At 33.3% G+C, this 27985-nt stretch overlaps 1 protein-coding gene across 1 annotated transcript in view; it reads left to right on the top strand.

The window, feature by feature from the left end:
* The window catches only part of LOC129217720 (WD repeat-containing protein 36-like), a gene marked incomplete at its 5' end in the record, with an annotated part of 60016 nt that overhangs the window by 22363 nt on the left and 9668 nt on the right, over positions 1-27985 (top strand). The window contains 11 exon segments of the mRNA XM_054852056.1: positions 3753-3885; positions 5108-5283; positions 7884-8004; positions 12649-12798; positions 15350-15498; positions 15817-15931; positions 16866-17031; positions 18963-19071; positions 22693-22772; positions 24007-24218; positions 27641-27795. Of these exon segments, the coding sequence (XP_054708031.1) occupies positions 3753-3885; positions 5108-5283; positions 7884-8004; positions 12649-12798; positions 15350-15498; positions 15817-15931; positions 16866-17031; positions 18963-19071; positions 22693-22772; positions 24007-24218; positions 27641-27795 (1566 nt within the window).

Genomic DNA, 27985 nt, shown 5'->3' with positions numbered 1-27985 from the left:
GATATGTTTTTTGCCACTCCGCGTCCTGTGTCCCAGCGGCGGATAACTGAAATTGATTCGGGCATGATCGTGCAACGTCGGAATCACCCTATGACGTAACACCCGATGGTTGAGATGTTTTTGGCTACTTTGAGCCGAAAGAACGAATAGAAAGATTGTTAAATCACTTAATCAGGAATAGTTGAGATGTATATCTCCAATGCAAAGTAGGGTGTGTCATGGGATGACGTATCGCCATAGGCGGATTTAGGCCAAAATATTTGAGGGTGCAACAATAACAGGGATCTGGGGAGGGGGGGGGGGGCTATTCCCGGAATAACAAGGCAATGGCGAAATCAGAAAATAATTTTAGGGCGGGACACACTTTTAAGCCTAAAAAACGCGATGTAAACCATATTTAGTAAGATTAGGGGATGGGCAATTCTTAACATTTCAAACTGCAGAAAAAGTCTTAAACGAAAGTCGATACTAGAATCAATGGGTGAATCCAGCTACTGATTTGAAATGGGATTCACGCCCCAGAAAAAATTTGAAATAGTAGTTTTGAAAACGCAGTTTTACAGTTCTTGGTGATATTTTAGGGGCAAGAAAGGTACATGTGGCTCCAAGGCTATTTTTTAGAAATTTTAATCTTATAAATGTGATTCTAGTCCATATTTATAGTTTGGGTTAGGAGACTCATAGACTGTCACCAATTGATTTTTTGAAAAGCTGATAGAAATACGTACCCTCCTCCCTTCCCCTACGCTACCTCTTTAACTTTTCATAATTGAAGTTGGTAACGTTCGGGACACTGCAGTTTTTCAAAACTGAAGCTCTAAAAACGCAATTTCAAAAGATTTTTGATGTATTTAGGTGATTAGAAGATCTTCCTTGGAAATTTTGCGAAAGTGAAGCCCAAAAAACGAAATTTGAGGTACTCTATAATAATTTTGGCTGGAGAAAGGGCTTTGGAGAAGAAAAATTTTGAGGACCAATAGAAAAAAATGAAAACGAAATAGAAAAAAAATGAAAAAAAGGGAGGGGGAGATATGAAAGAAAGAGGATTGTGCAAGGAGGTGGGAGGAGGCACACAATTCGCCGCCAATAATCTGAAGCTGTTGAAAAATTTAAGTGTCAATATATTTCTTTTTGAAAGAGAAATTAAGATTTTTTCCCAACATTCTTTTTTTTTCTTCTTTTTTTTTCGTAAAATAAATGCGTTCTCCCAAAATGACATCTTTTCTTCTATTCAATAATAAAGAATATTTTTTTTTTTAAACATCTACTCAGCATTTTGTGGGGAGGGTCACCAGTCTTGTGCCCCCTCCCCCCTGGATGCACCACTGCAGCAAAATGTCCGGGAGTCCTCCTTCAAAAATTTTTTAAAATTTACCTTAAAAATGTTGGTTTTCGGTTGATTTCGGTGTAGATTTTGTTGATCAAGTTTCTTGCAATAGCCATGTTTTTTTTTTTTTTTGAACTTTATTAGCCATTGTTGTTTCAAAATAGAAGAATTGGTGTTGATATACGAATAAATACCCAATTACAGAACATGCAATTATTCTATACAATAACAGCACTGAAGAATAAATTGTTTGAGAAGTTTCTTTATTTGCATGAAATTATTTATTTATTTTTTTTCCAAATGGATAAAATTACTTTAATTCTTAGTATGAGCACAATTATGTTTTTCTTGCACTAGCGACGTGTTGTGATACACTGGATTCAAGCAAATTTATTAGTATAGCAACTATGAATTTTTTTCCCCCAACTGGGTTTCCGAGTGAAATATACTAAACTAATATTTTTCAAAACCCAACCAAAAATTCTGAGGGTTCGGAGCACCCACTGGCACCCCCGTAAATCCGCCTATGCGTATCGCGGTCATGGAACGTATAAATAGATTGATCGAAATATTTTCAGTGCTCACTTGATTGTTTGTGTTTACTCCCCATTGGCATCTTGCCATTTTTGTTGACCAATCAGGGATTGGTCTTTGACGGTATGGCAACTGTTCTTGGTTGTCGTTGATGGAAGTTGCGGCGTGCTCGAGCCGTTGTTGATGCAACGTTTTTGAATTCAAGCAGGGCTTGAGATAAGTTTTACTCAGTGTTAATTGTTGTTTAAAATGTTTTAAATTACTCCTTTTTGTGGAGGGAAAATGTCACCATTGCTGAAGGTGTTCGCAGGAGATTATCAAAAGATGTAGCTCATTGCAACTAGGCCTAATACTTAAACTTGGCCTATACCTGGATTGATTGACCGGTGCTCTTATGGTGGAATAGAACTGTCATCAGTTTGAAATCATCGATGTCCTACAGAGTGACCTTCCCGATTGGATTTCCTGGATGTTCCAACTATATTCCCTGAAGGTTCCAGTGGTATTCCAGTGTGTGCACAAGTTGGTGTTCCGGTATATGAAAAAGGTTCTTCTAGAACCAAGCAAGCCTATCGGCCGGTGAATGATGGAACAGTTTGATGAATCTACAATTCGATTACGCTTTGTCCAGAATTCTTCAGCAATGTAAACATGCGCATTTAGCGCAGGAAGGTGACATTTTACAATTTTTCTAAAATGTTTCGCATTTTTCTAAAAGTGTTTGTTTAACAATTTAACTTTGAAATTTCTGTGATAATTGGGGGGTTTTACAATCTAAATTAATTTTGGTATTTAACAAATTTTTCTTGTTGTATACTGTGATATTTTTAATAAACGTTATTTATTTAAATTATTTTGAGTATGTTTTATTTCTTACTGGCAGACTGCACGGCTTTTTGATGTTGGGGTTCTGTAAACCTTTTATTTAGTTCTATGAACTTAAGGTAAAGACAAATTACCCAACATAATCCGTGGCGGCGTATAATCTGCGGATAATGCAAAGTAAAAAGATAAGTTTGAATTTAACTTACCATTTAAGCAACTAAACTAAAAACATGAAAAAGTAATTACTTTGAAGGCATAATCAAAATTAATCTGAAATATAATCTAAAATATAATGATTTCTTCTTGAAATCTTGATTATAGTACGCTAATTACTTGAAAAACAAAGAGTCAAGACAAAGGAGCAAACGGTCTAATCTTGTGCAAATGGCTACCTATTTCACTGTATCTTGCTTATTTTACATGACCTGAAACACCAAGAGGAACATTCAAGCAGCGTAAAATAACCAACATACAGGCAGGCAGCGAAGAAGAACATGCATGCTTCGTAAAATAAGCAACATTCAGTCGGCGTACGGTCTCGATCGGAGAATCCTACTGTAAAAATATTGAGGTTCAATGTGTTGGTGTTAAGGGGGAAAAAAATCACAGATAATCCACGGGTGCGTATAATCCACACCTCATAGCAGATAATCCGCGGATTATACGCAGGAAAATACGGTACTTGAGAATTTTTGAAGATTTTTTGCTTGACTTTATCCTAGTAAAACATACCATGCTCATATGTGCCCCCTTTTCCCCTACTTTGTACATGAAAAGAAACTTTCACCCCTGTCTAATAAATAACCAAAATAAATATTCAAGAAATGGTTCTTATCAAGAAGAGTCGACTCAATTAAATCAAAATAGTGTTTTGAAAAATACATCATTCTTTATGTTACATTTTTGCATTTTGGGTACATAATAATTCGTTATTTGTGCAATAGAGTAATTCCGAAATGGTTATGGAGAAAATCTTTTGCCTCTTTCAACATAACTAGCCTTTTTGTAACTTCATACTTCAGTTATTTTGATTATTTATTTATTCATTTTGTGCTGTTGTTTCCAGGCTCCCGCTGTCAATGTTGTGGCAATCGGGCTGGAGAACGGTGATATTTATATTCATAACCTAAAGTTTGATGAGACGATAATGAAATTTTCACAAGACTGGGGTGCTGTGACAGCACTCTCCTTCAGAACAGGTAACATCAAACATATATAAGCAGAGCTGCCAACCGATACGAAAAAATGGTAGTTTCTACTAATTACAGGATTGAACTAAGACTCTACCAAAACGTGTCGAAAAATCTACATTTTTTTTAATCACAGGAAAATTTTCAATCATTACAGATTATACCTCAAAAAAAAAATCATTTAGATTAGTATTTCTTTTTTAATAAATTTCTAAATGTCTGTTTAAAAATAGTCAAAATAAATTTACCACAATTAATATTTAAAAAACCACATTTTTATTATTAGTATTGTTGTCCAAGTATTACTTGTCCTATTGTGAATTTAAATTTAAATTATTCATTGCGTCTGTTGCATTCTTAATTAAATGTGTCTTTTTATCCCCCCCCCCACACAATTCTGCTACTAATTTAGTTTTTCAAAAGTTGGCAGCTCTGTATAAGTAATTAAGAGTTCATCAAACCCTTTCAGCATTGCATATGTTTCACCAAATGTATGACCCTTTTTATTTCATTTATGTAATATGAATCTATTTTTCTTTTGCGCAATCACAATTGCTTATTGCTTTCATTTGACTGTTTTGATGTTCCTATGATTTTATTTTCCCCCCACCACCCTCTGCAGCACCGGCTCCCCACGATGCTGCTCCTATAGCGAAAACCGTTTCCAGGTTTCATCCATATCCTACCCACATGCGCATACATACACAACTGCACACACACACAAACGTTTACATCTACACACACATACACAAACACATACACACACACATACAGACACCTACACACACATACATACAGACTCCTACACATACACACACACACAACTACCCACACATTCATGCCTGCACACAGACACAAATACATATGTGTACACACATACACATACCCGGCCTCCATGCACACAAACACTCATACTCACACACACAACTACCCACACGTTCATGCCTGCACACAGACACAAATACATATGTCTACACACATACACATACCCCGCCCCCACGCACACAAACACTCATACACACAACTACCCACACATTCATGCCTGCACACAGACACAAACACACATGCCTACACACATACACATATACCCTACACACAAACACACATACCCCACACACACACACACTTGTTATTGCAAAAAACATAATTTGAGTTCAAGATGACAAAATTCAAATTAATTTTCCTGTTTTCTTATCTTTCTTTCTTTTTTTTTTTTCATTTCAAACAACAGATGGTCATCCGTTCATGGCTTCTGCGAGCACCATGGGCCATGTGGCTGTCTGGGATCTGGAGAAGAAGAGACTTCACAGCGAAATACGAGACGCCCACAAGGGAGCCATCTCGGGCATGAAATTTCTCCCCAACGAACCTCTCTTGGTGACTAACTCGTGCGACAATTCTATCAAGGTGAGCTGTCGACCTCTATGGGACCAACATTTCGGAGAGGAAGCAAGCATGGCAATATTGAACTTATTCTTATTTATAAAGCTTAGCTAAGATGTGTAAATTGCTATTAAGTTCAACAGTATTTCGTCTTAATGAGCACTATATCCCCCCAATAAATGCATTATGGGGGTTTTAAAAAAAGTTTTCTCCCTTAATATTAAGAACAATTCTGAATTGATTTTGACCAAGTTTGTTTATGGGACGAGTCTATCATCACACTATGATATGGATGTCTATGATCTGAATAAATGAGGGAGGAGGGGAGATTGCAATTTGTTAGGCTTTAAGTAATATGTTTGTAATTACTCTTAATTTAAATTCAATGTAAAGTGACAGATGTCAGGTGTCTAAAAATCGACAAAAGCATTTTTTGATTGTTTTTGTTATGAATAACAATGAAGTAATGTGATTAATTGATAAAATATTTCATGATCTCTGCTGCAGGATTTATGGTTTTATTGTTAAGCATATTTCAAAAAAAAATTGCTCTTCTAAATAATATTCTAGAAATTCGATAAATTAAGTTTTTTACCTACAAAGTAAATTTTATTTAAAGTGCAACCATTATTTAATCCTATGTTGTATTAAACTTCTTCGCAATCAGAAAATATTCTGATGGTGAATGTGCCGCAAAAAATTGGCTAAAAATGTAAAAATGTTAAATATAACAATAGAATGACTTTATTTTATTTATTTGTTCCGTTGCTGTTGTTTGTCTCTTCATTTATGATACTGTAATGGCCTAATCGGTAAGACGCTGGACTCGTAACCGAAGGGTCCCAGCTTCGATGCCAGCCGGTCGAAGATCCTCCATGTTAATTAATGGTGAGTGTGGCACGTTAAATATGTCATGGTTACAAAGTCCTCCTAGTGAATTGATATCTCTGGGAGTGCTGGACTTGAGATTGCTCGGGTTCTGGTCTGGATCAAAAAAACATAGCTGTCTTAGAGTCTTCCACTAAATAGTGGTAGGTACGTGGGATCAGGGCTGCGGAGTCGGAAGGAAAATGGCCGACCCCGACTCCGACTCCTGGATTTTGAAACGCCCGACTCCGACTCTGGATTTTTTAAAAAAAAATTAATTGTATTTTTTCAACTCCCTCTCTCCATTCAAGGGAAGGGGGAAAACCTCTTAACAGAGATTGAAATATTAATTCCTTTTTATGAAAATTTTGCATTTTGTTTTTTATTGTAAACCCAAGACGTCATACAACGTTAGAAATTCAATTTAAAAATCAAACTTTCCAATAGTTACGAGTTAAAAAGTGAGATGACTTAAAAATCCCTTTTAAAAATTTTGAAAATGATTATCTGTAATTTGCCCCCCTTTAATGTTTAACAAATATATATTGATCAAATCGTGTGCTTTCAATTTTTGAAAGCTGTAACTTGAGAGAAAAAAAACCTTTTTTTCTAAATCCAAGTTCTTGAGATTGAGTGGTTTGCCCCGGGTGACATCCATCTGGTAGATGACACCCAAAGTTAATTTCAGAGTTTATAAAAAATATAAATACTTTAATTCTGAAAATTTTCGCGAATATATTTTAAATTACATTTAATCAATAAAATTTCAACGAAAATAGGGCACATATACGTCAGGAGCTAATTTTACACAAAACGCGGCGGTATACAAATTTGTACGAATAGCTTTTACTATACCTATATTTCTTCTTCGCTAAATTTTTAATTTACATTTTATTGGCTGTTTTAGAATTAACCTAAATATGAAGATTTTAACTGCAATTCTTTAGTCTTGTAATCAAGAAATCATTAACACTTATTTTGTTCCATACTTTTAGTGAGAACCAAGCTTACAGAAATAGTCTTAATAAAGAAAAAAATACATTAGATTATTTCATCGAATCTTTTAGATTCGTGCTTTCGAGCCAGAACTTCTTTGAATTTGCCGATAACACTTAAACGTTTCAACCTTAGCTACGGGCGTCGACTTACTAATTTGTTACGTTTCTTTTCCTATTTTAAACTGAGATAGAACAAAACACTATATTTCTATTTTTATTTGAAAGTGATTACTTGAAAATGTTATTCAACAAAACCGTTTGCTGACAGTTGCTATTAGTTAAGTTAAAAAGCAAGCAAACTAGGGGACGGCTACAGAAAGTTCGGTAAGCATTCAAGCTAGCTGATTGCCATAATGGCAGTTATTTTCTCATTAGTATCTTTTTATACATGTAATCGAACCAATTGGTAATCAATTTTTAAAAAATGTAAGGAGAGTCAGTGAAAAGGAAAGAAAAAAAGAAGCCCGGAGTCGGAGTCGGCATGTTTTCTAACGACTCCGACTCCGACTCCTTTATTCCAAAATCAGTCCGACTCCGACTCTTCGACTCCGGCTCCGACTCCGACTCCACAGCCCTGCGTGGGATCCTCAAGTGTGATGTAATGTCTCTTCATTTATTTTTTAAATATTCGTTTAGTTTCTTTTTTTAATTTGGATTTTATTATTTTTATTTTTCGAATGCCTTATGCTTTTTTTTTAAATCCTTCTTAGAGGATTTGATTTCAACAATAATTTAGGCAATTTTTTCTGTTGCTTTTAGATGTGGATTTTTGATCTACCTGATGAAGGAGGGAGGCTTTTAAGGCTACGTGAAGGGCATAGCAGCCCACCCTTGAAGATTCGGTTCTATGGATCCAATGGGAAGCAGATTCTGAGTGCAGGTACTGAAACAGAACTTTAAATGAACTTTGTTACAGTTTTTGTTGTGTAAAAAATTGAAAAATATTGATAAACATATGAATGATTACCTGTATTATCTGTAACTGAATTTGTGTGGGAGCCAGGGTTTAAGTCGAGTTTAAAAATTCTTTAGCAAAAAAGCTAAAATTGGGAAAAAGTCTTTAACAAGCAAAATGCTAAAAATCAGCCTTGACATCTTTAAAGAAATAAATGCACAATAGGCAATATATTTTTAAGGATATGAAATGAAAAATTTAGAATTGTTCTTAGTATTAAGGGAGAAAACTTTTTTTTTGTCCCCCATAATGCATTTATTGGGGGGATATAGTGCTCATTAAGACGAAATACTGTTGAACTTAATAGCAATTTACACATCTTAGCTAAGCTTTATAAATAAGAATAAGTTCAATATTGCCATGCTTGCTTCCTCTCTCAGATTGTGCATTTTTTTCTGCTATTATATTGGAGCAAAAAAGCTTGTTCCATTTTCACAATTTGAATAGCATTTTCGCATTTTGCGAAAAATGCGACCGTAGTGGAAACTCTGGTGTGAGCCTTAAGCATATTTACGAAGTAACTTTTTTCACAATTATTTCATCTTTTGCATATCAGATTATTGAGAAAGAATGCTTCAAAAGATGAACTCAAAAATTTCAAAAACACTAAAATGTATTAGAAATTAGCCCTATTCGAAATAAAATATAATATTGAATAAGCATATTGCCACAAACATTTTTATGTATAATGAGAATTGAAATCATAAACCATAGCTTATTAAAAATAAAAATTAAGCTCAAGAGTTATTTATGAAAAATCACATGCTGCTGCGCATACTTCTGTTCTAAACAACAAAATTTAAATTTCCAATAAGATGGTAACCATTATAAAATCACTATAATCTGAAATGAAAATTCTGATTCCAAACAATGGGAAGAACTCCAAATTAGGCAACAAAGAAGTAAGAAAATTTTCCTAAGGCAAACTAACTGTAAACATATGTATAAGTATTCGCCTTCATTAGCCCATGTTCCATCATTTTGTATGAAAATGATTTTAGAAAAGTGATAAAAACTCTTTACATTCTTTTCTAAAAATGTTTTTGTGTCCTGTTATTCACAATGATAAATGAAGGCCCATTAATACTTTTCCATGTTTTTTCCTTACATATTTGGATCAATTATTTCAGAAAGGGCACGCCCTTACTCAAATAATTAATTCATTTAGTTCACTGATTTTAAGCATTAGATTTTTTAATAATCCTAAATCTGTCCTTTACTATTTGGTGTGTTTTTCCCTCTTACAGGGTTGGTATGCCTCCTGAAAATCCTGAAAAACTCCTGAAATTTAATTTTTTCTTCTAAGGGCCCTTAAAACTCCTGAATTTTTGTTTTAACCTCCTGATTTTCCTCCTCTCCTCCTGAAAATAATTTTCAACAACAATCGCTAATTTTAATTCCATGTCATCTCCATTTAAGCAGCCATATTGAATTGCTGGCAACCAATCAAAATCCTCGTATTATACAGAGCACCCAGTGCTTTTCGCAAACACATGGGGTGTGTTCAAACCAACTGACCTGTTACTGTCAGAGTTCGTACGGGTCATGGAAAGCCTGGAAAGAGATGGGAAAAAGTTTAGCAAATTTCAGACCTGGAAAAGTCATGGAAAATTGAAATCTTCATTTAAGGTCATGGAAATTTATTCAGTCATGGAAAAATATCATCGGCAATGAGAAAGTAACAGTTGCTAAAACAGCAAAAGAAGTCTTGAGTGATTTAACAATATTGTACTTGAAATCTATTAAAACTAGAAAATTGAACGATCCCAAAAACAAATCTGAGTTTTGAAATCTCATTGCATCCACTTCTCTAGCAACCGCTCATCTTTTTTAGCTATGTAATTTTACTCATTTTGATTGAACCAACTCAAAAAACGCTATTCAATTGCATCCGAGTTCGTTTCCATCACCCTTAAAAACTTTATTATTAAATTTATTAGAGTTTACCTTAATTTGCTGAAGGTTTTAGAAAACGAAAATCTTTAGTCAGTGTCATGATGCGCGCGATTAATTTTGCAAAGTTATTCGAAAACCAAAAAGATAACGATTTTGGGCCGTGGAAGTGGAAGCATCGCAGCCGCGCATAACCTCAGACCAACGACTGCCTTGAATGCCAAAGAACAAAATTTAAAAGAGACTTACCCGGGGGTTGTGTATTTGAAGACGATAGTAAGCACAAACATCATTACCATACATTCTTTATTCTATGTTAACTTCTAAGCAGATACGAAGACAGGCACTAGGCATGGTGATCACCAGAACATTTCACTTAGTAAAAAAAAAACAAATGCGAGGAATACAGACTTAAGAGTTCAAGAATGGAGCTGGGGTTTGTTGCTAAGTTCGTTAAAGATAAAAAAAACGGAAAGTTCCCTCGGAGGGTGGAGAAACATTCTAATTGTAATGGACGGAGGATGCACAGTTCATTATGAAGATGGTGGGGTATAATTCAGGGATGGCTTCTTGTTGACGATGTCCGTTGAAGGCCAATGTAAGTTGAGACAAAAAAATGGCGCTGGCTGTAATCTCCATGGTGACAACGTTGAGATCGTCCCACGCTTAAAAATGAATCAGGGTAATTTCGAGGTAATTGCGCATCCATGTTGTCACCTCATGCTATGTTGATTATCGAAAGGGTAGTTACTTAAGGGGACGATTCCGGTGCATTCAGCGTGCCGCCAACGGACGCCATGATTCAAACAGGTGATGGATCTCCTATGCTCTCATCTTCGGCTGCGACGAAGTAACGGTCTTGATTATTATATTTTAAACATATATGAAAAAATAAGACTTTCACCTCATGTTGAGGTCTTAACAATTTCGCGGCGAGCAACGGCCGTCCCCTGACGCCGTGGACCGATGCTTCATCATCGCCATCGTTGAACAAAAATCGGAGCCGCAGAAATTGCGACCGAGCGGACAGAGAGCAGCAAGTAGAGTGAAGTGGGGTGGAAAAATGAATCGGCAAATGAGAGCTGAGATCCGGGTACGCGGCGATGCGCGGGAACCAATGAGTGCGTTTGGCGCCCAAACAACGAAGGGAAGGGGACACTACGCCATTTTAATGGCCGACAAGAAGATGCGAAAAATCGGATCGACGCTTGAAAAATTGACAATAAGCTAAACGATGGGAAAAGTGAATAAGTCACATATTTGATATCGTAAAGTGTGCGAAATTTAACGGGGGAACGCGGGGAAAACGTGGAATGCACAAGAAAATAAAAAAACAACAAAATGGGGGAAGAAAACGATTAAAATGACCAAAAACATGGGAAAAATGTAAATGGGTGAAAAATGTGATATGCATTATCACAGTCAGGCGATAGTATACAGAAATAGTGGAGTTCTAATACTCGAAAACAGTAATGCCCAAAATAGAACATACGTCCTGCAAAATGAATCCATGCAACCCACTGCTACATTCAATGTCAGGAATCAAATACTATGTTCAGGAATTTCTGAACCTATTAATTTATATGCATTTGAAAATGTGCGCATAAGTTAATAAGTACATTTGTTTCAGAAGACTTATTCACTACTGAATGGGTTTCAAAAAAAATAAATTTCTGGTTTAGAAACATGAATTTACTAAAGAATGGGACTTTTGTTTAAAGAACCAAAATAATGTCAAGTTATGTGGATGATTAACTGCACTGTTGACACTAAAAGTCAACTTTCAAAGCAAATTTATTGGAACTTAGTAATGACTCATTCAACGCGTGACCTTGATCTGAATCATTATCTATCTGCTTGTTTATAAAAAAAATATTAGACATTTAATCATCATATTCCATTTGCTGTATTTTTACTTTACTTAAATTTATATAGAATTGTATAATTATATAAAATATATGATGAAGACAAATAAGAAAAGTTTAGTTTTTAGGTGCACACTGATATTTTTTCAATCACAAGTTAGTGCTTCGATGAGGTAATGGGTGGCATTCACATAGCAGTTTTGCTAATGCACATTTCCTAAAATTGGCAAATTTTTTGATATTAAATATTGTAAATATCTTCATGTAACAAGGTCATGAACATTTTTATGAAGTCATGAAAAAGTCTTGGAAAAGAAATGGAATTTTTTCATCCAAACAGAGTATGAACCCTGTACTGTTCAAACATGCCCATTACAGTTACTGATTGTAACTGCCACTACAGAACGAACCAAGAGCATGTGCTAGTTTTTGTGTTAACAGCAACAGCTAGTAAGCATATTTTCTATATTGCTAATTAGTAGTGTTATTGCTATTTTGTAGTATATTTACTACAGATAATATGCCGATATATATAATATTTCGAGCATTCATGTTATTTTCAAATATTTTGAATCCAATTTTTAATTTTTTTTTTTTTTTTTTGATTGAATAGTGTGTGAAAAAAAATTACTAATTGATTAAAAATTTGACAGCAATTTAGATTAAATGTTACTGAAACTAATTTTCTTGTAAAAACTGCTCGTGTTATTACTCCTGAAAATTTTGCTTTTGACTCCTGAAAACTCCTGAAATTCATTTTGTCTGGAAGAGTATGAACCTTGCGTCTTATCTTTTTTCATATTATTTTAAGGTTTAGATTCAACGCTCCGTTCTTTCTCGACGGAAGCAGACAATCTCAACAAGAGTCTGGGTCAGGCATCTTTCCTCCGAAAAGCCGCCAAAAAGAAAGGAGTAGCAAATGACACCAGAAAGATGTCGCCGGTTGTAGATTTTTGCTCTGGTAAATCTAATTAAAAATGCTCTACGTTTTGAAAGTTTTATATTTTACCCTTCAATTTATAGCAAAACCAAACTGTTATGTGAGTTTCTGTCATTCTCTATCCACACCAACTTTCATGTAAAAGTGCAAATGTATATTCAAAGGTTCATTAGTCGAGGAAATTCGACTAATGAAATTTGATATAGAGAAGACTCAGTATGTATCAATTGTATCTCGGGGGGGGGGGGGAATCCATGAAAACTCTTTTTAAAAGTCCTTGATATTACTATGTTTTGCATTTTATAATTTCCTTCTGTAGTATTTTCAATGAATATTATAGTTATTGTATATATCTGGTTTTTTACTTCAAATGAGGTTTTTTGTTAGAAGTATGAAATTAAAAATTATCGTTAGAGAATTAGTTGCTAATATTATGTATATTTTTTTCTCAAACAGTCTGTTAGTTAGAAACAAAAACAATATGGTAGGCTCTCGATTAACCGGTTTCACTTGCGGCCGATGGTAGTCCGGTTAAACCGGCAAAAGAAAAAAAAGTATCTAATTCTTAAAAATGTACTAACTAAAGCTTTAATAACAAATCTAACAACATTAAGCTGCATCAGGTTGTTAGAGAATAATTAAAATGAACATTTATTTAGTGACTAAATTTGTTTAAAAAGCTCTTTGATAAAATTAATTGCTGCTTTGCTAAAATTAATTAATTGTTGCTTTGCTTAAACTGCATTAAGAAGAATACTCATTTTTTTTTCTGCCGAAGTTTGGAACTTCCATGACTTGCTCTATAATTTCGCCATTTTTTCAACAGCTTTATATCAATTTTGGAAACCATTGCTTGTTGTTTCATGTTGCATAATGGCCATTTGCAATGCATTTGCTCCTTTTCTTTGTGATATGACAGGGGATACATTTTCGTCAAGGTGGGAGTCATCGTCATCAGGTACCACACAGTTACAGCTCAAATGATGCAGTAATTTTGTAAAGTTTCTTGCTGAAGATCTTTGTGAGTGGTGAATCATTGCTCTGTATCTTCACATCCATTGATGCATATAAATAAAAACACAAAATTATTTGTAGAAAACTCTGTCTCGTCTACCACTCTTCACACTCCAGGGTCCTACATATCAACCACTTTATGTATAAATAATATTTGGTGGATTTAAAAATCACAATTAAAACTTATGTAAATTATTTTTCTTGAAATAATTTATGCTCAGTGACCATTTGAACTGCATGTAAAACGGGGTGAAGCGGATCACTTTTTCAGGTTTTTTTAAATTTACTTGCAAACAAAAGCATGAAAAAAATCTGAGAAAAAATATATAAATTCCTACATTCTTCCTAAATTGTACTATCCAACAGAAATTATTCTACATGAATAATAATATTTTTTATTTAATGTTAAAGAGTGATATATGGGATTTGTGGATCACCATATGATTTCTATAATACAATTTCACCTTTATGCAGGGTTTAAGCAGATCAGTGAATTCCATTTTTAAAAAACATACTGTGTTTTTGTAGGTATATTTGCAGGGGGGGGGGGTTTACAAAAACGAAAGATAAAAACTTTATTTTCAAAAGAAAACCAACAATAATACAACAATAATCATCGTCATCACTCCACTTTGGAAATATCGGTAGATGGGAAACAGAGACGACCTCTGCTGATGTTCTTTTCTTTAACTTTACTAATAATAGATCTCTTCTGGGGCGATTATCATTGAACATGCATGTTACTCCTCGTTTATTTAAATATGTTTGAACAATGTTTAAAATATCATTTCTTTGTAAGGGAAATCCCCATCGAGCACACTCGAATCGACCTTCTACCGAGTAGCTGCTCTTCTTCTTTAGTTAGAGCTGTCTGGCCGCCATATGGTTTTAAATTGTTAATGTTTACCCACCTTTGCAATGTTGTATATGGCACGGCATGTGTCTTCGAAGCCTGTCTCAGTGACATCTTTTTAGATTTCACTGCAGAAACTGCATTCTCTAGATATTGAAGATTGTAGTTACGTTTTGCCGCTGGGCCGAGCTTCTTAGCATACTTGCTCGGCATGATCCACTCCACCCTAAAACTGGATTGAATCCCACTGGTGTGCCTGTTGTCACAAATTAGCCTACAACAAAGTATTTCACTTTAAAAGTCAGATTTAAAAAAGCACTAGTTAATAAGGATGGTTTTTCAGATATCACAATAAGTCTTTCATGTATATAAGTCACTTACCTTTTTGTTGACAATAATTCAATTCAGATGTAGTTGAAATCGTCCAAAAAAACCGTGATTTGTTCACTGCTGTCACAAATCTTGTAATACAACGAATTTTGGGGTTATAACACAACAATAAAATTATCGGAACCTGTATGAAGGCGTAACGCCATTTTGAATTGTTCAACTACTCCCGCATAGACGACAGCACGTGTTACCTCGAAAATTAAACCTGTGATCCTTTTCACCCCACCTAATTATATGGTATATTATTTATCTGTGATTTGAAACTCTCTATTAGAAGAATGCCATAATAGTAATATTTTGAAATGCTTTTTGTAGAAGCGACTCGTGAAAAACAGTGGGACAATGTAGCTGCCATCCATCGCCATTCCAAATTAGTGACAACCTGGTCGTACGAACTCTGTAAAATGGGAGAACACAAGCTGTTGCATGAAGACTTCAAGGGCGACAAAAGTGTTGAAGCAATGGTATGAAACTATTTTTGAATACTAAAAACTATTTGATTATTGCACCATAGTAAATAGTATTCAGACACATCTAAAGAACTAGAAATTAGGATAAGCTTAAGTTTTAGTCACTATTGGTTGTTTTTTTTTGGGGGGGGGGAGGTCATAATTAAGGGTGGTCATAATATAGTAGATTTTACTGGTCTGGATTTGGCTGTGGTTGTTTGTTTTGAAATATCCTTTATTCAATCACATGTTTATCTTTGAAAAAAAATATAAATTCAATTCATAATGATTAAGTATTATTTTAATGTTTCAAAAGAGTTTTTCTGTCTTTAGTGTCTAAACATCAGTTCCTGTGGAAACTTTGTTGTGATTGGTTACAGTAATGGCCATCTCCACAAATTCAATATGCAGTCTGGAATTTTTAGAGGCTCATACGGAGATCATACTGGTATGATATAGTATAGTTAATGTTTATCTATATATTCAATTCAACAAACATCTGAATGAATGCCAAAAGCAGAAATGTGGCATTAACCTAAACTTCAAAAGTGGTTTACAATTTATTTTCACTATTTAAAGATCAAAATCATCCAAATTAGTAGAGCCTCCAATGCTTCTTTTGACCTAGTTTGATAATTATCGTAATAATTGCCAGTTTTAGTTCAGCATTTTTACTCTGCTATTTTTTTTTTCGCTCCTATTCAGTAATGATCTATGTTCATTGATTGTATCCAAATTGTTTTCTTTGTTCTGATACTGATATTGTGTGAGATTTGTGTGTTAGAATTAAAATTTAAAAATTGATTTAGAACAAATTAATATATAAACAGAGTTTGATAAATTTAAAATAGGATTGCAAGAATATTAAGATAATTTAATGGTACATGTTACATATAAAAGTATATTGTATCTTTTTTAATAATAATTTGAAAATCACGTCAATAGTTCGATAACTGGAAATTTTGTGCTATCAATATGGAAAAGTCATGAAAAACCTAAAGAAATTGAAAGCTGATCAGAAGTAGACATTCTGTTTAAATCTTGATAAGTATTTCTAATCTTAACAGGAAAATGTAACTTTATTCCAGCTTTGACAAAAATAATCATTTTTAGATTTTTATTCATTGGTTTTGTACTGGGTATTTGAATTTTCTCTTTAAGGACAATTTCAGACATTTTATGTGCATCTATAACTTTTCATTGTTTACGCAAACTTTTAATGTATGATTTGCCAACATCAGTAAGTTATGCAAATGCATTTTTGTTTTGAAATGGAAAACTTATTCACCTTTCTTGTGTCACTTGATTTTGGTTTTGAAATTATTGGTATTTGTTCCCTTATTAACTTAAATTTCAAATCAAAGGTGGTCCTTTTCTTTAAGCTCACGATGGATGTATCAGAGGTGTTGTGTTAGATGGATTCAATCACTCTGTGGTTTCTGGTGGCAGTGACAGATTCCTCAAATTCTGGAAATTTACAGATCGAAATCTAGTGAAGGCACTCAAATTAAAGCATAGTGTGTCTAAACTGATCATGCACAGAGAAAGGTAAATCTATCTTCTTTTTTTAATTATTTTTGTTATTGGTTGCTATAAGCATGTGAAGTTGAACTGATTTTGGGGTAAAGAAGAGTCGAGGGTTTGAAATTTCACAAGTCAGAGTCGGTCATTATCCTTCGGAGTCTGCTACTCTGGCAAGCATTGGAATTGAGGGCTTTAAAATTGGCGAAGGCGGTCATTTTCCCTCCGACTCTGCGGCCCTGGTTACTATGTGTTTCATATGCATCTATGGTTCCCTCTCCAGTGAAAAGAAAAAATTTCATCCAATTTTTCTAGAAATTTAACTTCTGCAGTCTTTAATATAGTGTCTTAATCTTTTTTTTTTTTTTTTTTTTGTGATTGTATTATGGATCTGTGGAGTCCTTTAATTCAAAAAAAAAAAAAAAAATGATGAAGTACAAATCTACAAATTAACTAACTAGTTTAGTAAAATAGCTTTATAAACAAATGGTTGAAGAAAGTGCAGTATTCCTGATACAAGAAAAGCTCATAGCTAGTACATTTAAAATGTTTAAAACATTAGGATATGTGGGGTTTTTTTTTCTGTGCATACATTCGCACCCATTTCATTTCCGTTATGACGTTCAAGAATGGGTACAGTAAAACTTCCTTCATCCGGATTAGCTTAGACCTAAGGCAATCAGAATAAGTGAAAATTCGGATAGTCGAGGTAGTATGGGTAGTAAGCAAAACTGATTCTTAAATAAGCAGACACATCATTTTTTATTGAAACAAAAAACAATGCCTTACATCAAAATTACATAGGAGCCTTTCGCGCAAGCCTTTTATCATTAGATCCATATTAACCAGAGATCCGGGTAAAAGGGGCTTTATAAACAAGGTTCTGCTGCATTTATCAATAATGAAAAATTTGAATTCTAGATAATGTACAAGAAAGCAGAATAATTAGTACTATATTAGTTAAAATTTTCAGTAGTGAGAAGCAAAGAGCTCTAAGTCGGCGTTTTGAAGTTCAGACCTTTGGCAAACTTTCATTGATTTTTTTTCTAAATCATGCTGTAATGGAACACTTACCAAAGCTACTAGTGCTATTGGGGGGAAAAAAGAGAGAGAGAGAGAAAAGGTTCTCCTACCAGTTGTACTGGTTATATCCTAATTTTTAATTTTGTCACTTACATCTCTTATCTACAATTATCTCAGTTGTTAAATTATTCTACACAATTTTGATTAAAAATAAACCATTAAACAACTCTAGAACACAGCTTAGTAATTAAAGGCATTTTTAAATGCAAATTATACCATTATTGATAGCCTCTTTCTTTTATTTTATCTTTAATCACATTTATGCATTGAGAATTGATATTAAAAATGTAAGTTAATTATTCAATTTAAACAGGTTGAGTCTAAACTCGTGAGCAAAACTTTAAGAGGTATTAGAGGGCAGAATAAAAAGAGAGTTCATAAGGTACAAATAGTTTAAAACACAATAATTAATTTAAAAAAAAAAGGAAGAAAAAGCAATAATTGTGACTTTCACATACTTTTTTGTAAGTTATTGATATTTTTGATAAAAACTTAGTTCATGAAAATTGGAACATCTTTTTCTGAAATTATAGCTAAGCAGACACTGAAAGCACACACTTTTTTTGAAAACACTGTTTCTTTGATCTGGTTGGTAGCATCCAACTTCCCTTTTCTTTCCCCCTCCCCTCTTATATTTTTTTGATTACTTTCTGTTTAGAGTGCCCACCCTCATATCATTCAGTGTTTCTTACATGAACAAAGCATTTCTACCATAAAATTCCAGTTTGTAGTTTCTGATATAACACAGAAATGAAGGTAAAACAATTTATTTTAACTATATTAAAATTAGTTATCTATATCAACCTTTGGAATATTAATGGGGCAGTATGAGGTGAAAATAAAAAAGAATGAACTAAAGTCTTCTCAAATTTCAGCGGCATGATTGCTGTTGCTCTGGATAATTTTTCCATCATCATCGTCGATCACGACTCTAAAAATGTGGTGAGGATTTTTGATGATCACGAAAGTGCTATCTCTGATTTGGTAAGTAAATCTCGTTTCCTGTAAACACTTTCTATCCCAAAAATCATCTACCTGCATTTAGTCCTGGTTAAATTCAATTTGTTGTTATATTCAGACAGTATATCTGCCAACAAGCGAAAAAAAAAGAAAACCATGAATCATAACCACCAGTGGCGGCTCGTGCCTCGAAAAAGTGAGGGAGCCAGATCATGGGTGCACTTTTGACACCTCCCCCCCCCTCCAGTTTTTGTAATATATATATATATATATATATTTATTTTATTATTATTATTATTATTTTTTTTTTTTTTTTGACATTTAAACTTTCATAAATAGTTATTTTTGTTAATTAAATAAAATTAAACTCATTTTAAACACAGAGGACAAACTGCAAAATGATCAAACTATAAAGTAAATTACGAATGATATTGATACCATCACGTTTATGTTCATGATTTGCCGGCAGGGTGGCGCACTTTTACTCCATTACTTTTAAAAATAAAGTTTAATCACTCAGATAGGGAAAAGCTACAAAATACATCACGAAAATTATTAATCTCATGTTGATGTCCAGTACGCTTTCCGGCGCTGCAGTACGCCTCCCTTGCAGCACCAGTAAAGGGCTGCAAGGGACTTTTCAAAATAAGTAAATTTTAAAAAGCAATATTAATCCAATACTTTAAAGGTGATATTGTTTTGTAATAACTAATCATTTCGAACGAGTAAAATTAATTTTATTTTAAGCAAGACCAAATTACAAAAATGCAAAAATATTGTGATCAGAGAAATGTGTAAAAAAACTATAAACTAACTTTAACAAAGATGAAAATGCATCTCAGTGTTCGCTTTAAAATAAATAAAAATAAACTAAATTAAAAAAAAAAGAAATTGTAACCATTTACATGCTGGTGTACCCTCCTGCATGTGAATCTGCCGACGTCCAAGGGCCAGATTCAGAATTTTTACACAGACAAAGAAAAAAAATATCGGAGTCTTTATTTTCTTCAAATTTTTGAAAACTTGTCACATTTTCTTTAAAACGACATGAGCGGTAATTTAAAACAAGTAATAATTTCTGTGTAACAATTGGAAGACAAGTTTTGAATTAAAAAAAATCTTGTAACAATGAATGCACAAACATTAAACACACAACTGGTGAAATTAGAAAATATTTTTTTGAGGGGAGGGAAGGGAGAATAATTTAGGGGGGAAATCTCATTCATTTGATTGATTTGATTTACTCATCAAATCTATCAATTTGAAAACTAATTCTTTTAAAAACATAATTTTATACAGTCTTAGATGATGTTAGAGGAAAGAACGGTACAGGGGGGAACTCCGCGGAAATTTGTAGAAATTGAAGCCTTAAAACGCGGTTATAGGTTATATTTATTGACGTTAGGGTAAGGAATAGAACTCCGGGACTCTCTCCAATATTTTTTTTCTTCTTCTTTTTTTTTTTTTTTTTGAAAAATGAATAGAAATCAATTCCTCCTCCCCCTCCAATTTTTCGAAATTGTAGTTCCAAAAATGCAGTTGTAGACTAACTTTGAATATTTTTACGGGAAGGGGTTCTGTAGCTCTCCCCTGGAATTTTTTTTCAAAATTGAAGCCCTAAAACAGGCCTGAAGAAAAACAATCTCGTATAATCCACGGCTTCGTATAATCTACATAGGATACAGCAAAATTTTGATTTAACATACAATTTTAGCAACTAAATTAAAAACGTTAAACCTATACAAAACTCTCATAAGACCGATCATATTATACGGTAGTGAGACATGGGCAATTAATAAAACAGACTTCTCATTTTTGAAAGAAAGATCCTTCGGGCAATTTTTGGAGCAGTAAAAGAAAATGATGCTTGGAGAAGTTTATATAACTTTGAAGTATACCGTAAATACAGACAACCCAACATCTTAAAAGTAATTAAAGCCAACAGAATCAGATGGCTGGGGCACGTATTTAGGCGTGCAGATCTGGATCCGATTAAAAAGCTAACTTTTTCAAAGATTGAGGGTACAAGCAGAAGGGGAAGACCAGCAACAAGGTGGCTGGATAGTGTTGAGAAGGTCCTTAAAATTTTGTGAGTGAACAGGTGGAGAAACCTGGCAACATGTCGTACCGCCTGGAGGAAGCAGACGGAGAAAGCCTTGTCCTGCACCAGGCTGTTATGCTGATGAAGAAGAAGAAGAAATTAAAAACGTGAAGTATTAACTTTTAAGGTATATTCAAAACTAATATAAAATATAATCTAAAAAATAATGATTTCTTCACTAAATTATCGTTATAGTACGCTAGTTACTTGAAGACAAAGAGTCGAGAAAAAAGCAAACAATCTAATCTTGTGCAAATGAAGGCTTCTTCCTTTTCTGTATTTGTTTATTTTACATTGCTTGAATGTTCTTTTTATGCGATTCAGGCTATATAAAACAAACAACTTACAAGCAGGGTAACGGTCTCTGCGAATACTGCTGTAAATGAGGTTCAGTATTGTTAAATATTGAGGTTCAGTGCATTGATGTCTATGGTTGAAAACCACACAGATAATCCGCGGCAGCATATAATCTGCACATCATTAATTTTACACTTTTTTAACAGATAATCCACGGCTTATACGCAGGAAAATACGGTACAATCTTCTTTTTTTTTTCTTTTTTTAAATTTCAAGCACGTACGCACAAAAAAAAAAAAGGAAAATAAATAGAAAGAAAAATTGTCTGAGAAAAATGAGGAGGCCCAGGTCCCCTCTGGCCCCTCTCACGCGCCGCCACTGATAACCACTTTTGAGAATTCCAAAAAACACATACCTTGGACACAAAGTTCAAGAAATTTCACAGATACAGATGTTAGATATAGGTATCAGAATTTGACATTATGCTCACATTATTCAAGTTTCCCACACTGATGTTTGTAGATTTCAAATTAAACCTTTGAAACGGATGAAGCGATGAACAAGATCTTGATTAGGCATTTTTGGTTCTGTGTTTCGACACTAGTAAAGAATGAAAAAAAAAAGTTATGTAACAGGTTGTGTGGACTCATCCTGTGTTGTAAAATGTATGTGTTTCTGTTCTGTTTGTATTTGTGATGTTCAAAAATCCGAATGAAATAATGTTTAAAATTATTTTTGATGTTTGTTGTTTAAACTGAAAGAATTAACCACTCGACACCTAATTGGTTGGTTGAGTAAATTGCAAATTCATGCCTACTAAATTGTTCAGGTCATTTGACGCATTTTAAATTTCATGCAAAAGAGGAATTTTCAAAGCAGTTTTATTTCGGGGGAAAAAAGGATTACTGAAATGAAAATGTATTAATTCGTTTTAAAATTTTACTATTTTATTCATGCTATTATTATTTTTGTTATGTTTGGCTCTAACTGAATTGTTGTTTCTTATACAATTTTTATTATATTTTTCTATCAAGTGATTTTCTATTTCTGAATCAATTTGAAGTTTTACCTTAATGTTGTCATTCAATCTTCCTTTTTTTGTTTTGTTTTCCTTTCATTATTGCACTTGTTGAAATGCTGTCCTTGAATATGAATGGATCTTCCAATTAATATACATGATAGCAGAATTGTAAAGCCCTATTGCTTCTGTTGCGTTATGAATCACCAATTAATCTTGACTGTTTCAGACTTTCAGTCCAGATTCAAGATGGTTGATAGTTGCCACCATGGATTCCTCCATCAAGACTTGGGATTTACCTTCTGGAAGGTATCTTTTCTGAATTTCAAAATATTTCTTATAATAGATGTCTCCAATTGTAATGTAATGTGTTGTTTTTAGATAACTCTCTTCTCCGAAACTAATTCTTCTGAACTGTAAAATTTCTTTGCAAGAAATTTATCATAAAACTCCTTTCTTAAAATCAATGTTATATTTATTCAAGTAGCTTTTCAAAGCATGAAAGTATAATATTCACAATTCAGCATTGAATTGGTATTCAAAATAATATGTAAGTAAATTTATAAAAAGTAAGCATTTAAGTTCTTAAATAATACTTGCAATGCTAACAATCCTTGCATTTTTTACACTTTTAAAATTTATAAATATTTTGAATTCCCAAAGATTTTAAATTTGTTTTAGTAATCTTCAATTTGTGTTATGAAATCATTTGAAAAGAAAAATCATACAAAAAATTACATTATGTGCTGAATTTGTGTAAAATACTCTGGATACACAATAAAATGACTGCAGTTATTGTTATAAATTGATAAGCAATTCTAATCATGATTATTCATTTATATTAAAGCAATTTAAATAAGATGATAATTGATAAGCCAAGATCTTACCTTCTATTTGTTCATCTGTTGTGTTCACGTTAAGGCTTCTCTATATAATCATTTTATATATATTTTTAAATTGTGTAGTGTTGTCATTGTTTCATGCTTTATGCGGTCAATGCTCAACAATAATTTAACAAAGAAATTAACAACATTCATTAGCTAACGTTACATCACATATCTACACTGCAACAGTTCAAGAGAGACTGACTGTTTTACAATATGGACGTGGACGTGGAACAAAAATGAATTAATATGTTTTGGTTTGGATTTGAAAGTTCACGTTTCAGTTAACAGTTTTGGTTTGCATTTGGCAAGGTTCCTCTTTAGTTCACTTTCAGAGATCACTATTGGAACGAACTTTCTTATAATTATAAATTATTTATACAGATAAATAAATACCTTTGTGCTGAACAGTAAAGTAAAAAAAACGTTAAAAAAAGCACAAATTTGCCAATTACAGCAGACACGTGTTTCGGTGTTACAGGGAACGCCTTTTTCAATGCAAAAAGTAATGAGCTTATGGATGAAAAGACATCCGACAAAAGTTTTTGTCGGATGTCTTTTCATCATCATCGTCAAAGGTATTCCCTGTAACGCCGAAACACGTGTCTGCTGTAATTTGTGCTTTTTTTAACGTTGTTTTTCTTACTTTATTTAAACAGGTTGATTGACTGGTTCTTGTTGTCTCCCATTTGCACGAGCCTCACCATGTCGCCCTCCGGAGAGTACTTGGCCACTGCTCATGCAGGAAAGGTGGGGGTGTACTTGTGGGCCAACGCCACCCTCTATTCCAATGTCTCCCTTCGACCGTTAAGAGAAGACCACGACCCGGCATCTATCGATCTCCCAGTCGTTACTCTGGAAGGGAAAGAGGGTGAGTTTTGGATTTTTCTTGTCGTTGTGCAGACTTGCCAAGGCCGGATTTAGGGGAGGGCAGGCGGGGCTACTGCCCAGGGGCCTCCACAACAAAGGGGCCCCACAATAAAATTTTTTCAAAATATCCTAACTTTCATAGGTCAGCAAATTTTACGTTTTTTCTCGCCTATAAATTATAATAAAGTAAAAAAATAAATAGCAGTAACTTCAGTATGTATTTACTATTAAACTGCTGATAGAAAATATCAGATGTATATATTTATATAACAAAATATTCGGACATAATCAAAGTATCGGATATTTTCAAAAATATGATGATCTTTTCGAACCCTGATTATGGGCCTCCACTCCTTCGTTGCCCCAGGGCCTCCACACTTCCAAATCCGGCCCTGAGACTTGCCAACGCTTCTGCTTATGTGTTTGATGTCTTGTCTTCTAACACCAGAGAAATTTCTCCTGATTTTTTGGAAAATTAAAAGTTTGCCGAATTTTGTGACTGCCGAGAGTTTTTTTTTAGTTTTGCATTTATTCTAGTAGTGAACATTTTAAAAAACCTAATAACTGCTAAAATAAAGGAAGATGCTTGTTAGATCGGAAATTTGGACCACTTTTTATCGAAAAAAAACTTAATCAGCTACTTTGGCAACTTGAATCCAACATGAACTTCGAACACTTCTGTCTAAGGTTTTTGCTGACTACTATTATATAATACTACATTTTTCTTTTTATTTATTTGTCATGACCATGTATGAATGTTAATTATAATACATAACTTAATTTGTATTTATTTATTTTTTCATTTAAAATTATCCTTTTCAATCTATAGCTGGACTAACGAAAGTTGTTTCAAATAGTGTAGTAACCTTGAAACATAAAATCATAAATCAGTATTTTATTTTCAACTATATTGAGAAGATTGTTAACTTACAAATATAAATGTATATATTGTGGAAACAATTTTCTATCCATAGTACAATAATGTTGTACTTGTTTTGTAATGAAATATTATAATTAGAAATTGTTTTAATCAGTCCAAAACAACTTAGTGATTGTGAAGTGTTAGCATTCATGGAATCGCAGGAAATCATTTGATATTTTGAATTTCAACTTTTTCCGTATCATTAAATAAATTTGTTTGGATAATAATTAAGTGTAAAATTAGTTTACATGATTAATGAAGTGTAAAAACTTTTACAAAAGCAAAAATGTGTTCTAATGTAAGGAATGTTTTATAATGTTCTTTCAGGAAAAATGAATCATTTTGCTGAGCCTCTCATTATTTCTTTAGCAAACAAAGAGTAAACTAAATAATTTACTTCATTTCTAAATTGTTCCTACCTGACTAAAAATATCAAGTTTTCTGTTTCATTCACCCAAACATGTCCAAAGTGGACTCTTTATGCAGTCAAACCTCTATATAAGGTTGCTCGCTTATGAGGTCACCCTGCATATTAGGTCACTTTTTGAAAGTCCCGGCTCATTTAATAGGAATTCTAGGTTATGTCTTATCGGACATATGACAGGGTTCGTACTTGTCATGGAAATCCTGGAAAGTCATAGGAAAAAAAATAAGCAAATTTCAAACCTGGAAAAGTCATGGAAAATTGAAATTTTCAGTCCAAGTCATGGAAATGTATTTTCAGTCATGGAAAAATGTTCTGGGAAGAAGTAACAGTAGCTAAAAAGAGTATTGGAAATCTTGAGTGATTTAGCATTGCACCATGAAAGCTATTTAAACTGGAAAATTGAATTATCTCAGAAAACATTGCATCCAAGTTTGTTTCATCACTCCTAAATTTGTATTTTAAAATTTATCAGAGTTCATCTCAATTGGTTGAAGGTTTTGGACACTTTAGTCAGGCGATAGAATACAGAAATAGGGGAATTCTAATGCTCACAAACAGCAGTGTCCAATATACGGCCCGCAAAACTAATCCACGCGACCCACTGGTACATTCAGTGTCATTATTCAAACATATTCTAGAATTTCTGAACCTATTAATTTATATGCATTTGAAAATGTACAAATAAGTAAACACGTACATTTAAGTCAAAAGATTTATTTATTATGAAATGTTTTTATTTTTATTTTTTTAAAAAAAATATCTGGTTTAGAAACATGAATTTACTAAAGAATGTGGCTTTATTTTAAAGAACCAAAAAATTGTCAAGTTGATACTAAAAGGCAACTTTTGAAGCAAATTTATTGAAACTTAGTAATGATTCATTCCAATCATTATCATTCTGCCTGTTTATAAAAAAATAGTCGACATTTAAGCAACATTCACTGTAGTTTTCCTTAAGTTAAACTTATATGATGAAAACAGGTAAGAATTATTCAGTTTTTAGGTTTTTCAATCAGGCAGTGGCATTCACATAGAAGTTTTGCTAATGCTCATTTCCAAAAAAGAGAAAAAAATGGCAATTTTGATATTAAATAACACTCTTCTCTTCATGTAACAAGGTCATGAAATGACCCTGATATGATCAAGTCTTAATACATTAATTGCTTATAAGGTCACTTGTGTCTGATTTCTTTAAATGATTTCAATGCATAAGAAAGTTTCTTCAGTTCTAAGAATTTTTTCGCAATATACAATCCTTAAAAAGGGAAAAGTCATATTCCTTCTATTAACATAGCATGTAATGCAATAGAGAGCGAGTATTATGACTGACACTAAAATATAAAGCAATAACAAGGGCACTCAGAGTGTACATTTCTCACTTTTTTACCAGTCATGAGAAGCCGAAGAAAACATTTAGAAACCATTGTGCTTAAATTAAAGGAAAAACCTATCAGTCCAGTATTAATGTAATTTTAAGTTTGTTAAATTAAACATCAGTTCTCGGCTCGGGAATATTCGTAAGTAGCTTTACTCTACATGAAAGTTCTAAAACATCATTTTAAAATCTTACCGACTCCAAAGGTTTTAATTGGTTCAAGTCTATTAAACTATTATAACCTAGTTACTGATATTTTTGAACATTTTAAATAGAATTAATATTTTTGTTTATCGTTTACATCACTAGTGCAGCAAGAAATATCTTCTGGAGGGGGTTTTTGAGCAAAAATAACTTCTGAAGAGGGTTTTTTTGATCAAAACAGCCCTTTCATATGCATAAACTACTGTATCATAATTTGCATTTATGTTAAAACTAATGTTTTTAGAGGGTGGTTTAAACCCTCCACCCCTCCACTGTGCCACTGTCTTACATACATGTTTATTCCTCACACACGTTATAAAATATATATGAATCCCTTATAAGGTCAGTTTCGTGAAGTCCCGAGGGGTGACCTAATATCGAGGTCCAACTGTACCTTTTTTCCCTTTGAGTTTAAGCATGAACATTGCTGCTTTTTTGTGTTTTATTTCTTGATTGCTAAATTTTGTTACTCTGAATTCTGCTTATATGATATAGCTGACACCACTGGTGATGAAATCGATCCTGTTCCCGAAGAAGTAGTGGATTTTCCCGAATCTAAATCTCCGGAGCAGATATCGGACGAGCTGGTTACTCTCTCCATGCTGCCCAAATCTCATTGGCTGAATTTACTTGACCTGGATGTCATAAAGGTAAGTGCTGCATTAATTTTGCCTTAATAAATGTCCCTTAGAAATTACTCTGTAAAAGCATAAGGGGATATTAAGCATTCAGGTTTTACCTATGTTTAAAAGTTACAAGGAATGGGTATGAAGATTGCATATTTTGTTTTAATTTTAAGTTCTGTTAAAGCATCTTTTTTTTTTTTTGCGAGCCCATCTT

This window comes from Uloborus diversus, chromosome 2 (assembly GCF_026930045.1).
Source record: "Uloborus diversus isolate 005 chromosome 2, Udiv.v.3.1, whole genome shotgun sequence".
In the NCBI taxonomy this organism is placed as follows: Eukaryota; Metazoa; Arthropoda; class Arachnida; order Araneae; family Uloboridae; genus Uloborus; species Uloborus diversus.
This window is presented reverse-complemented; position numbering and strand designations above follow the sequence as displayed.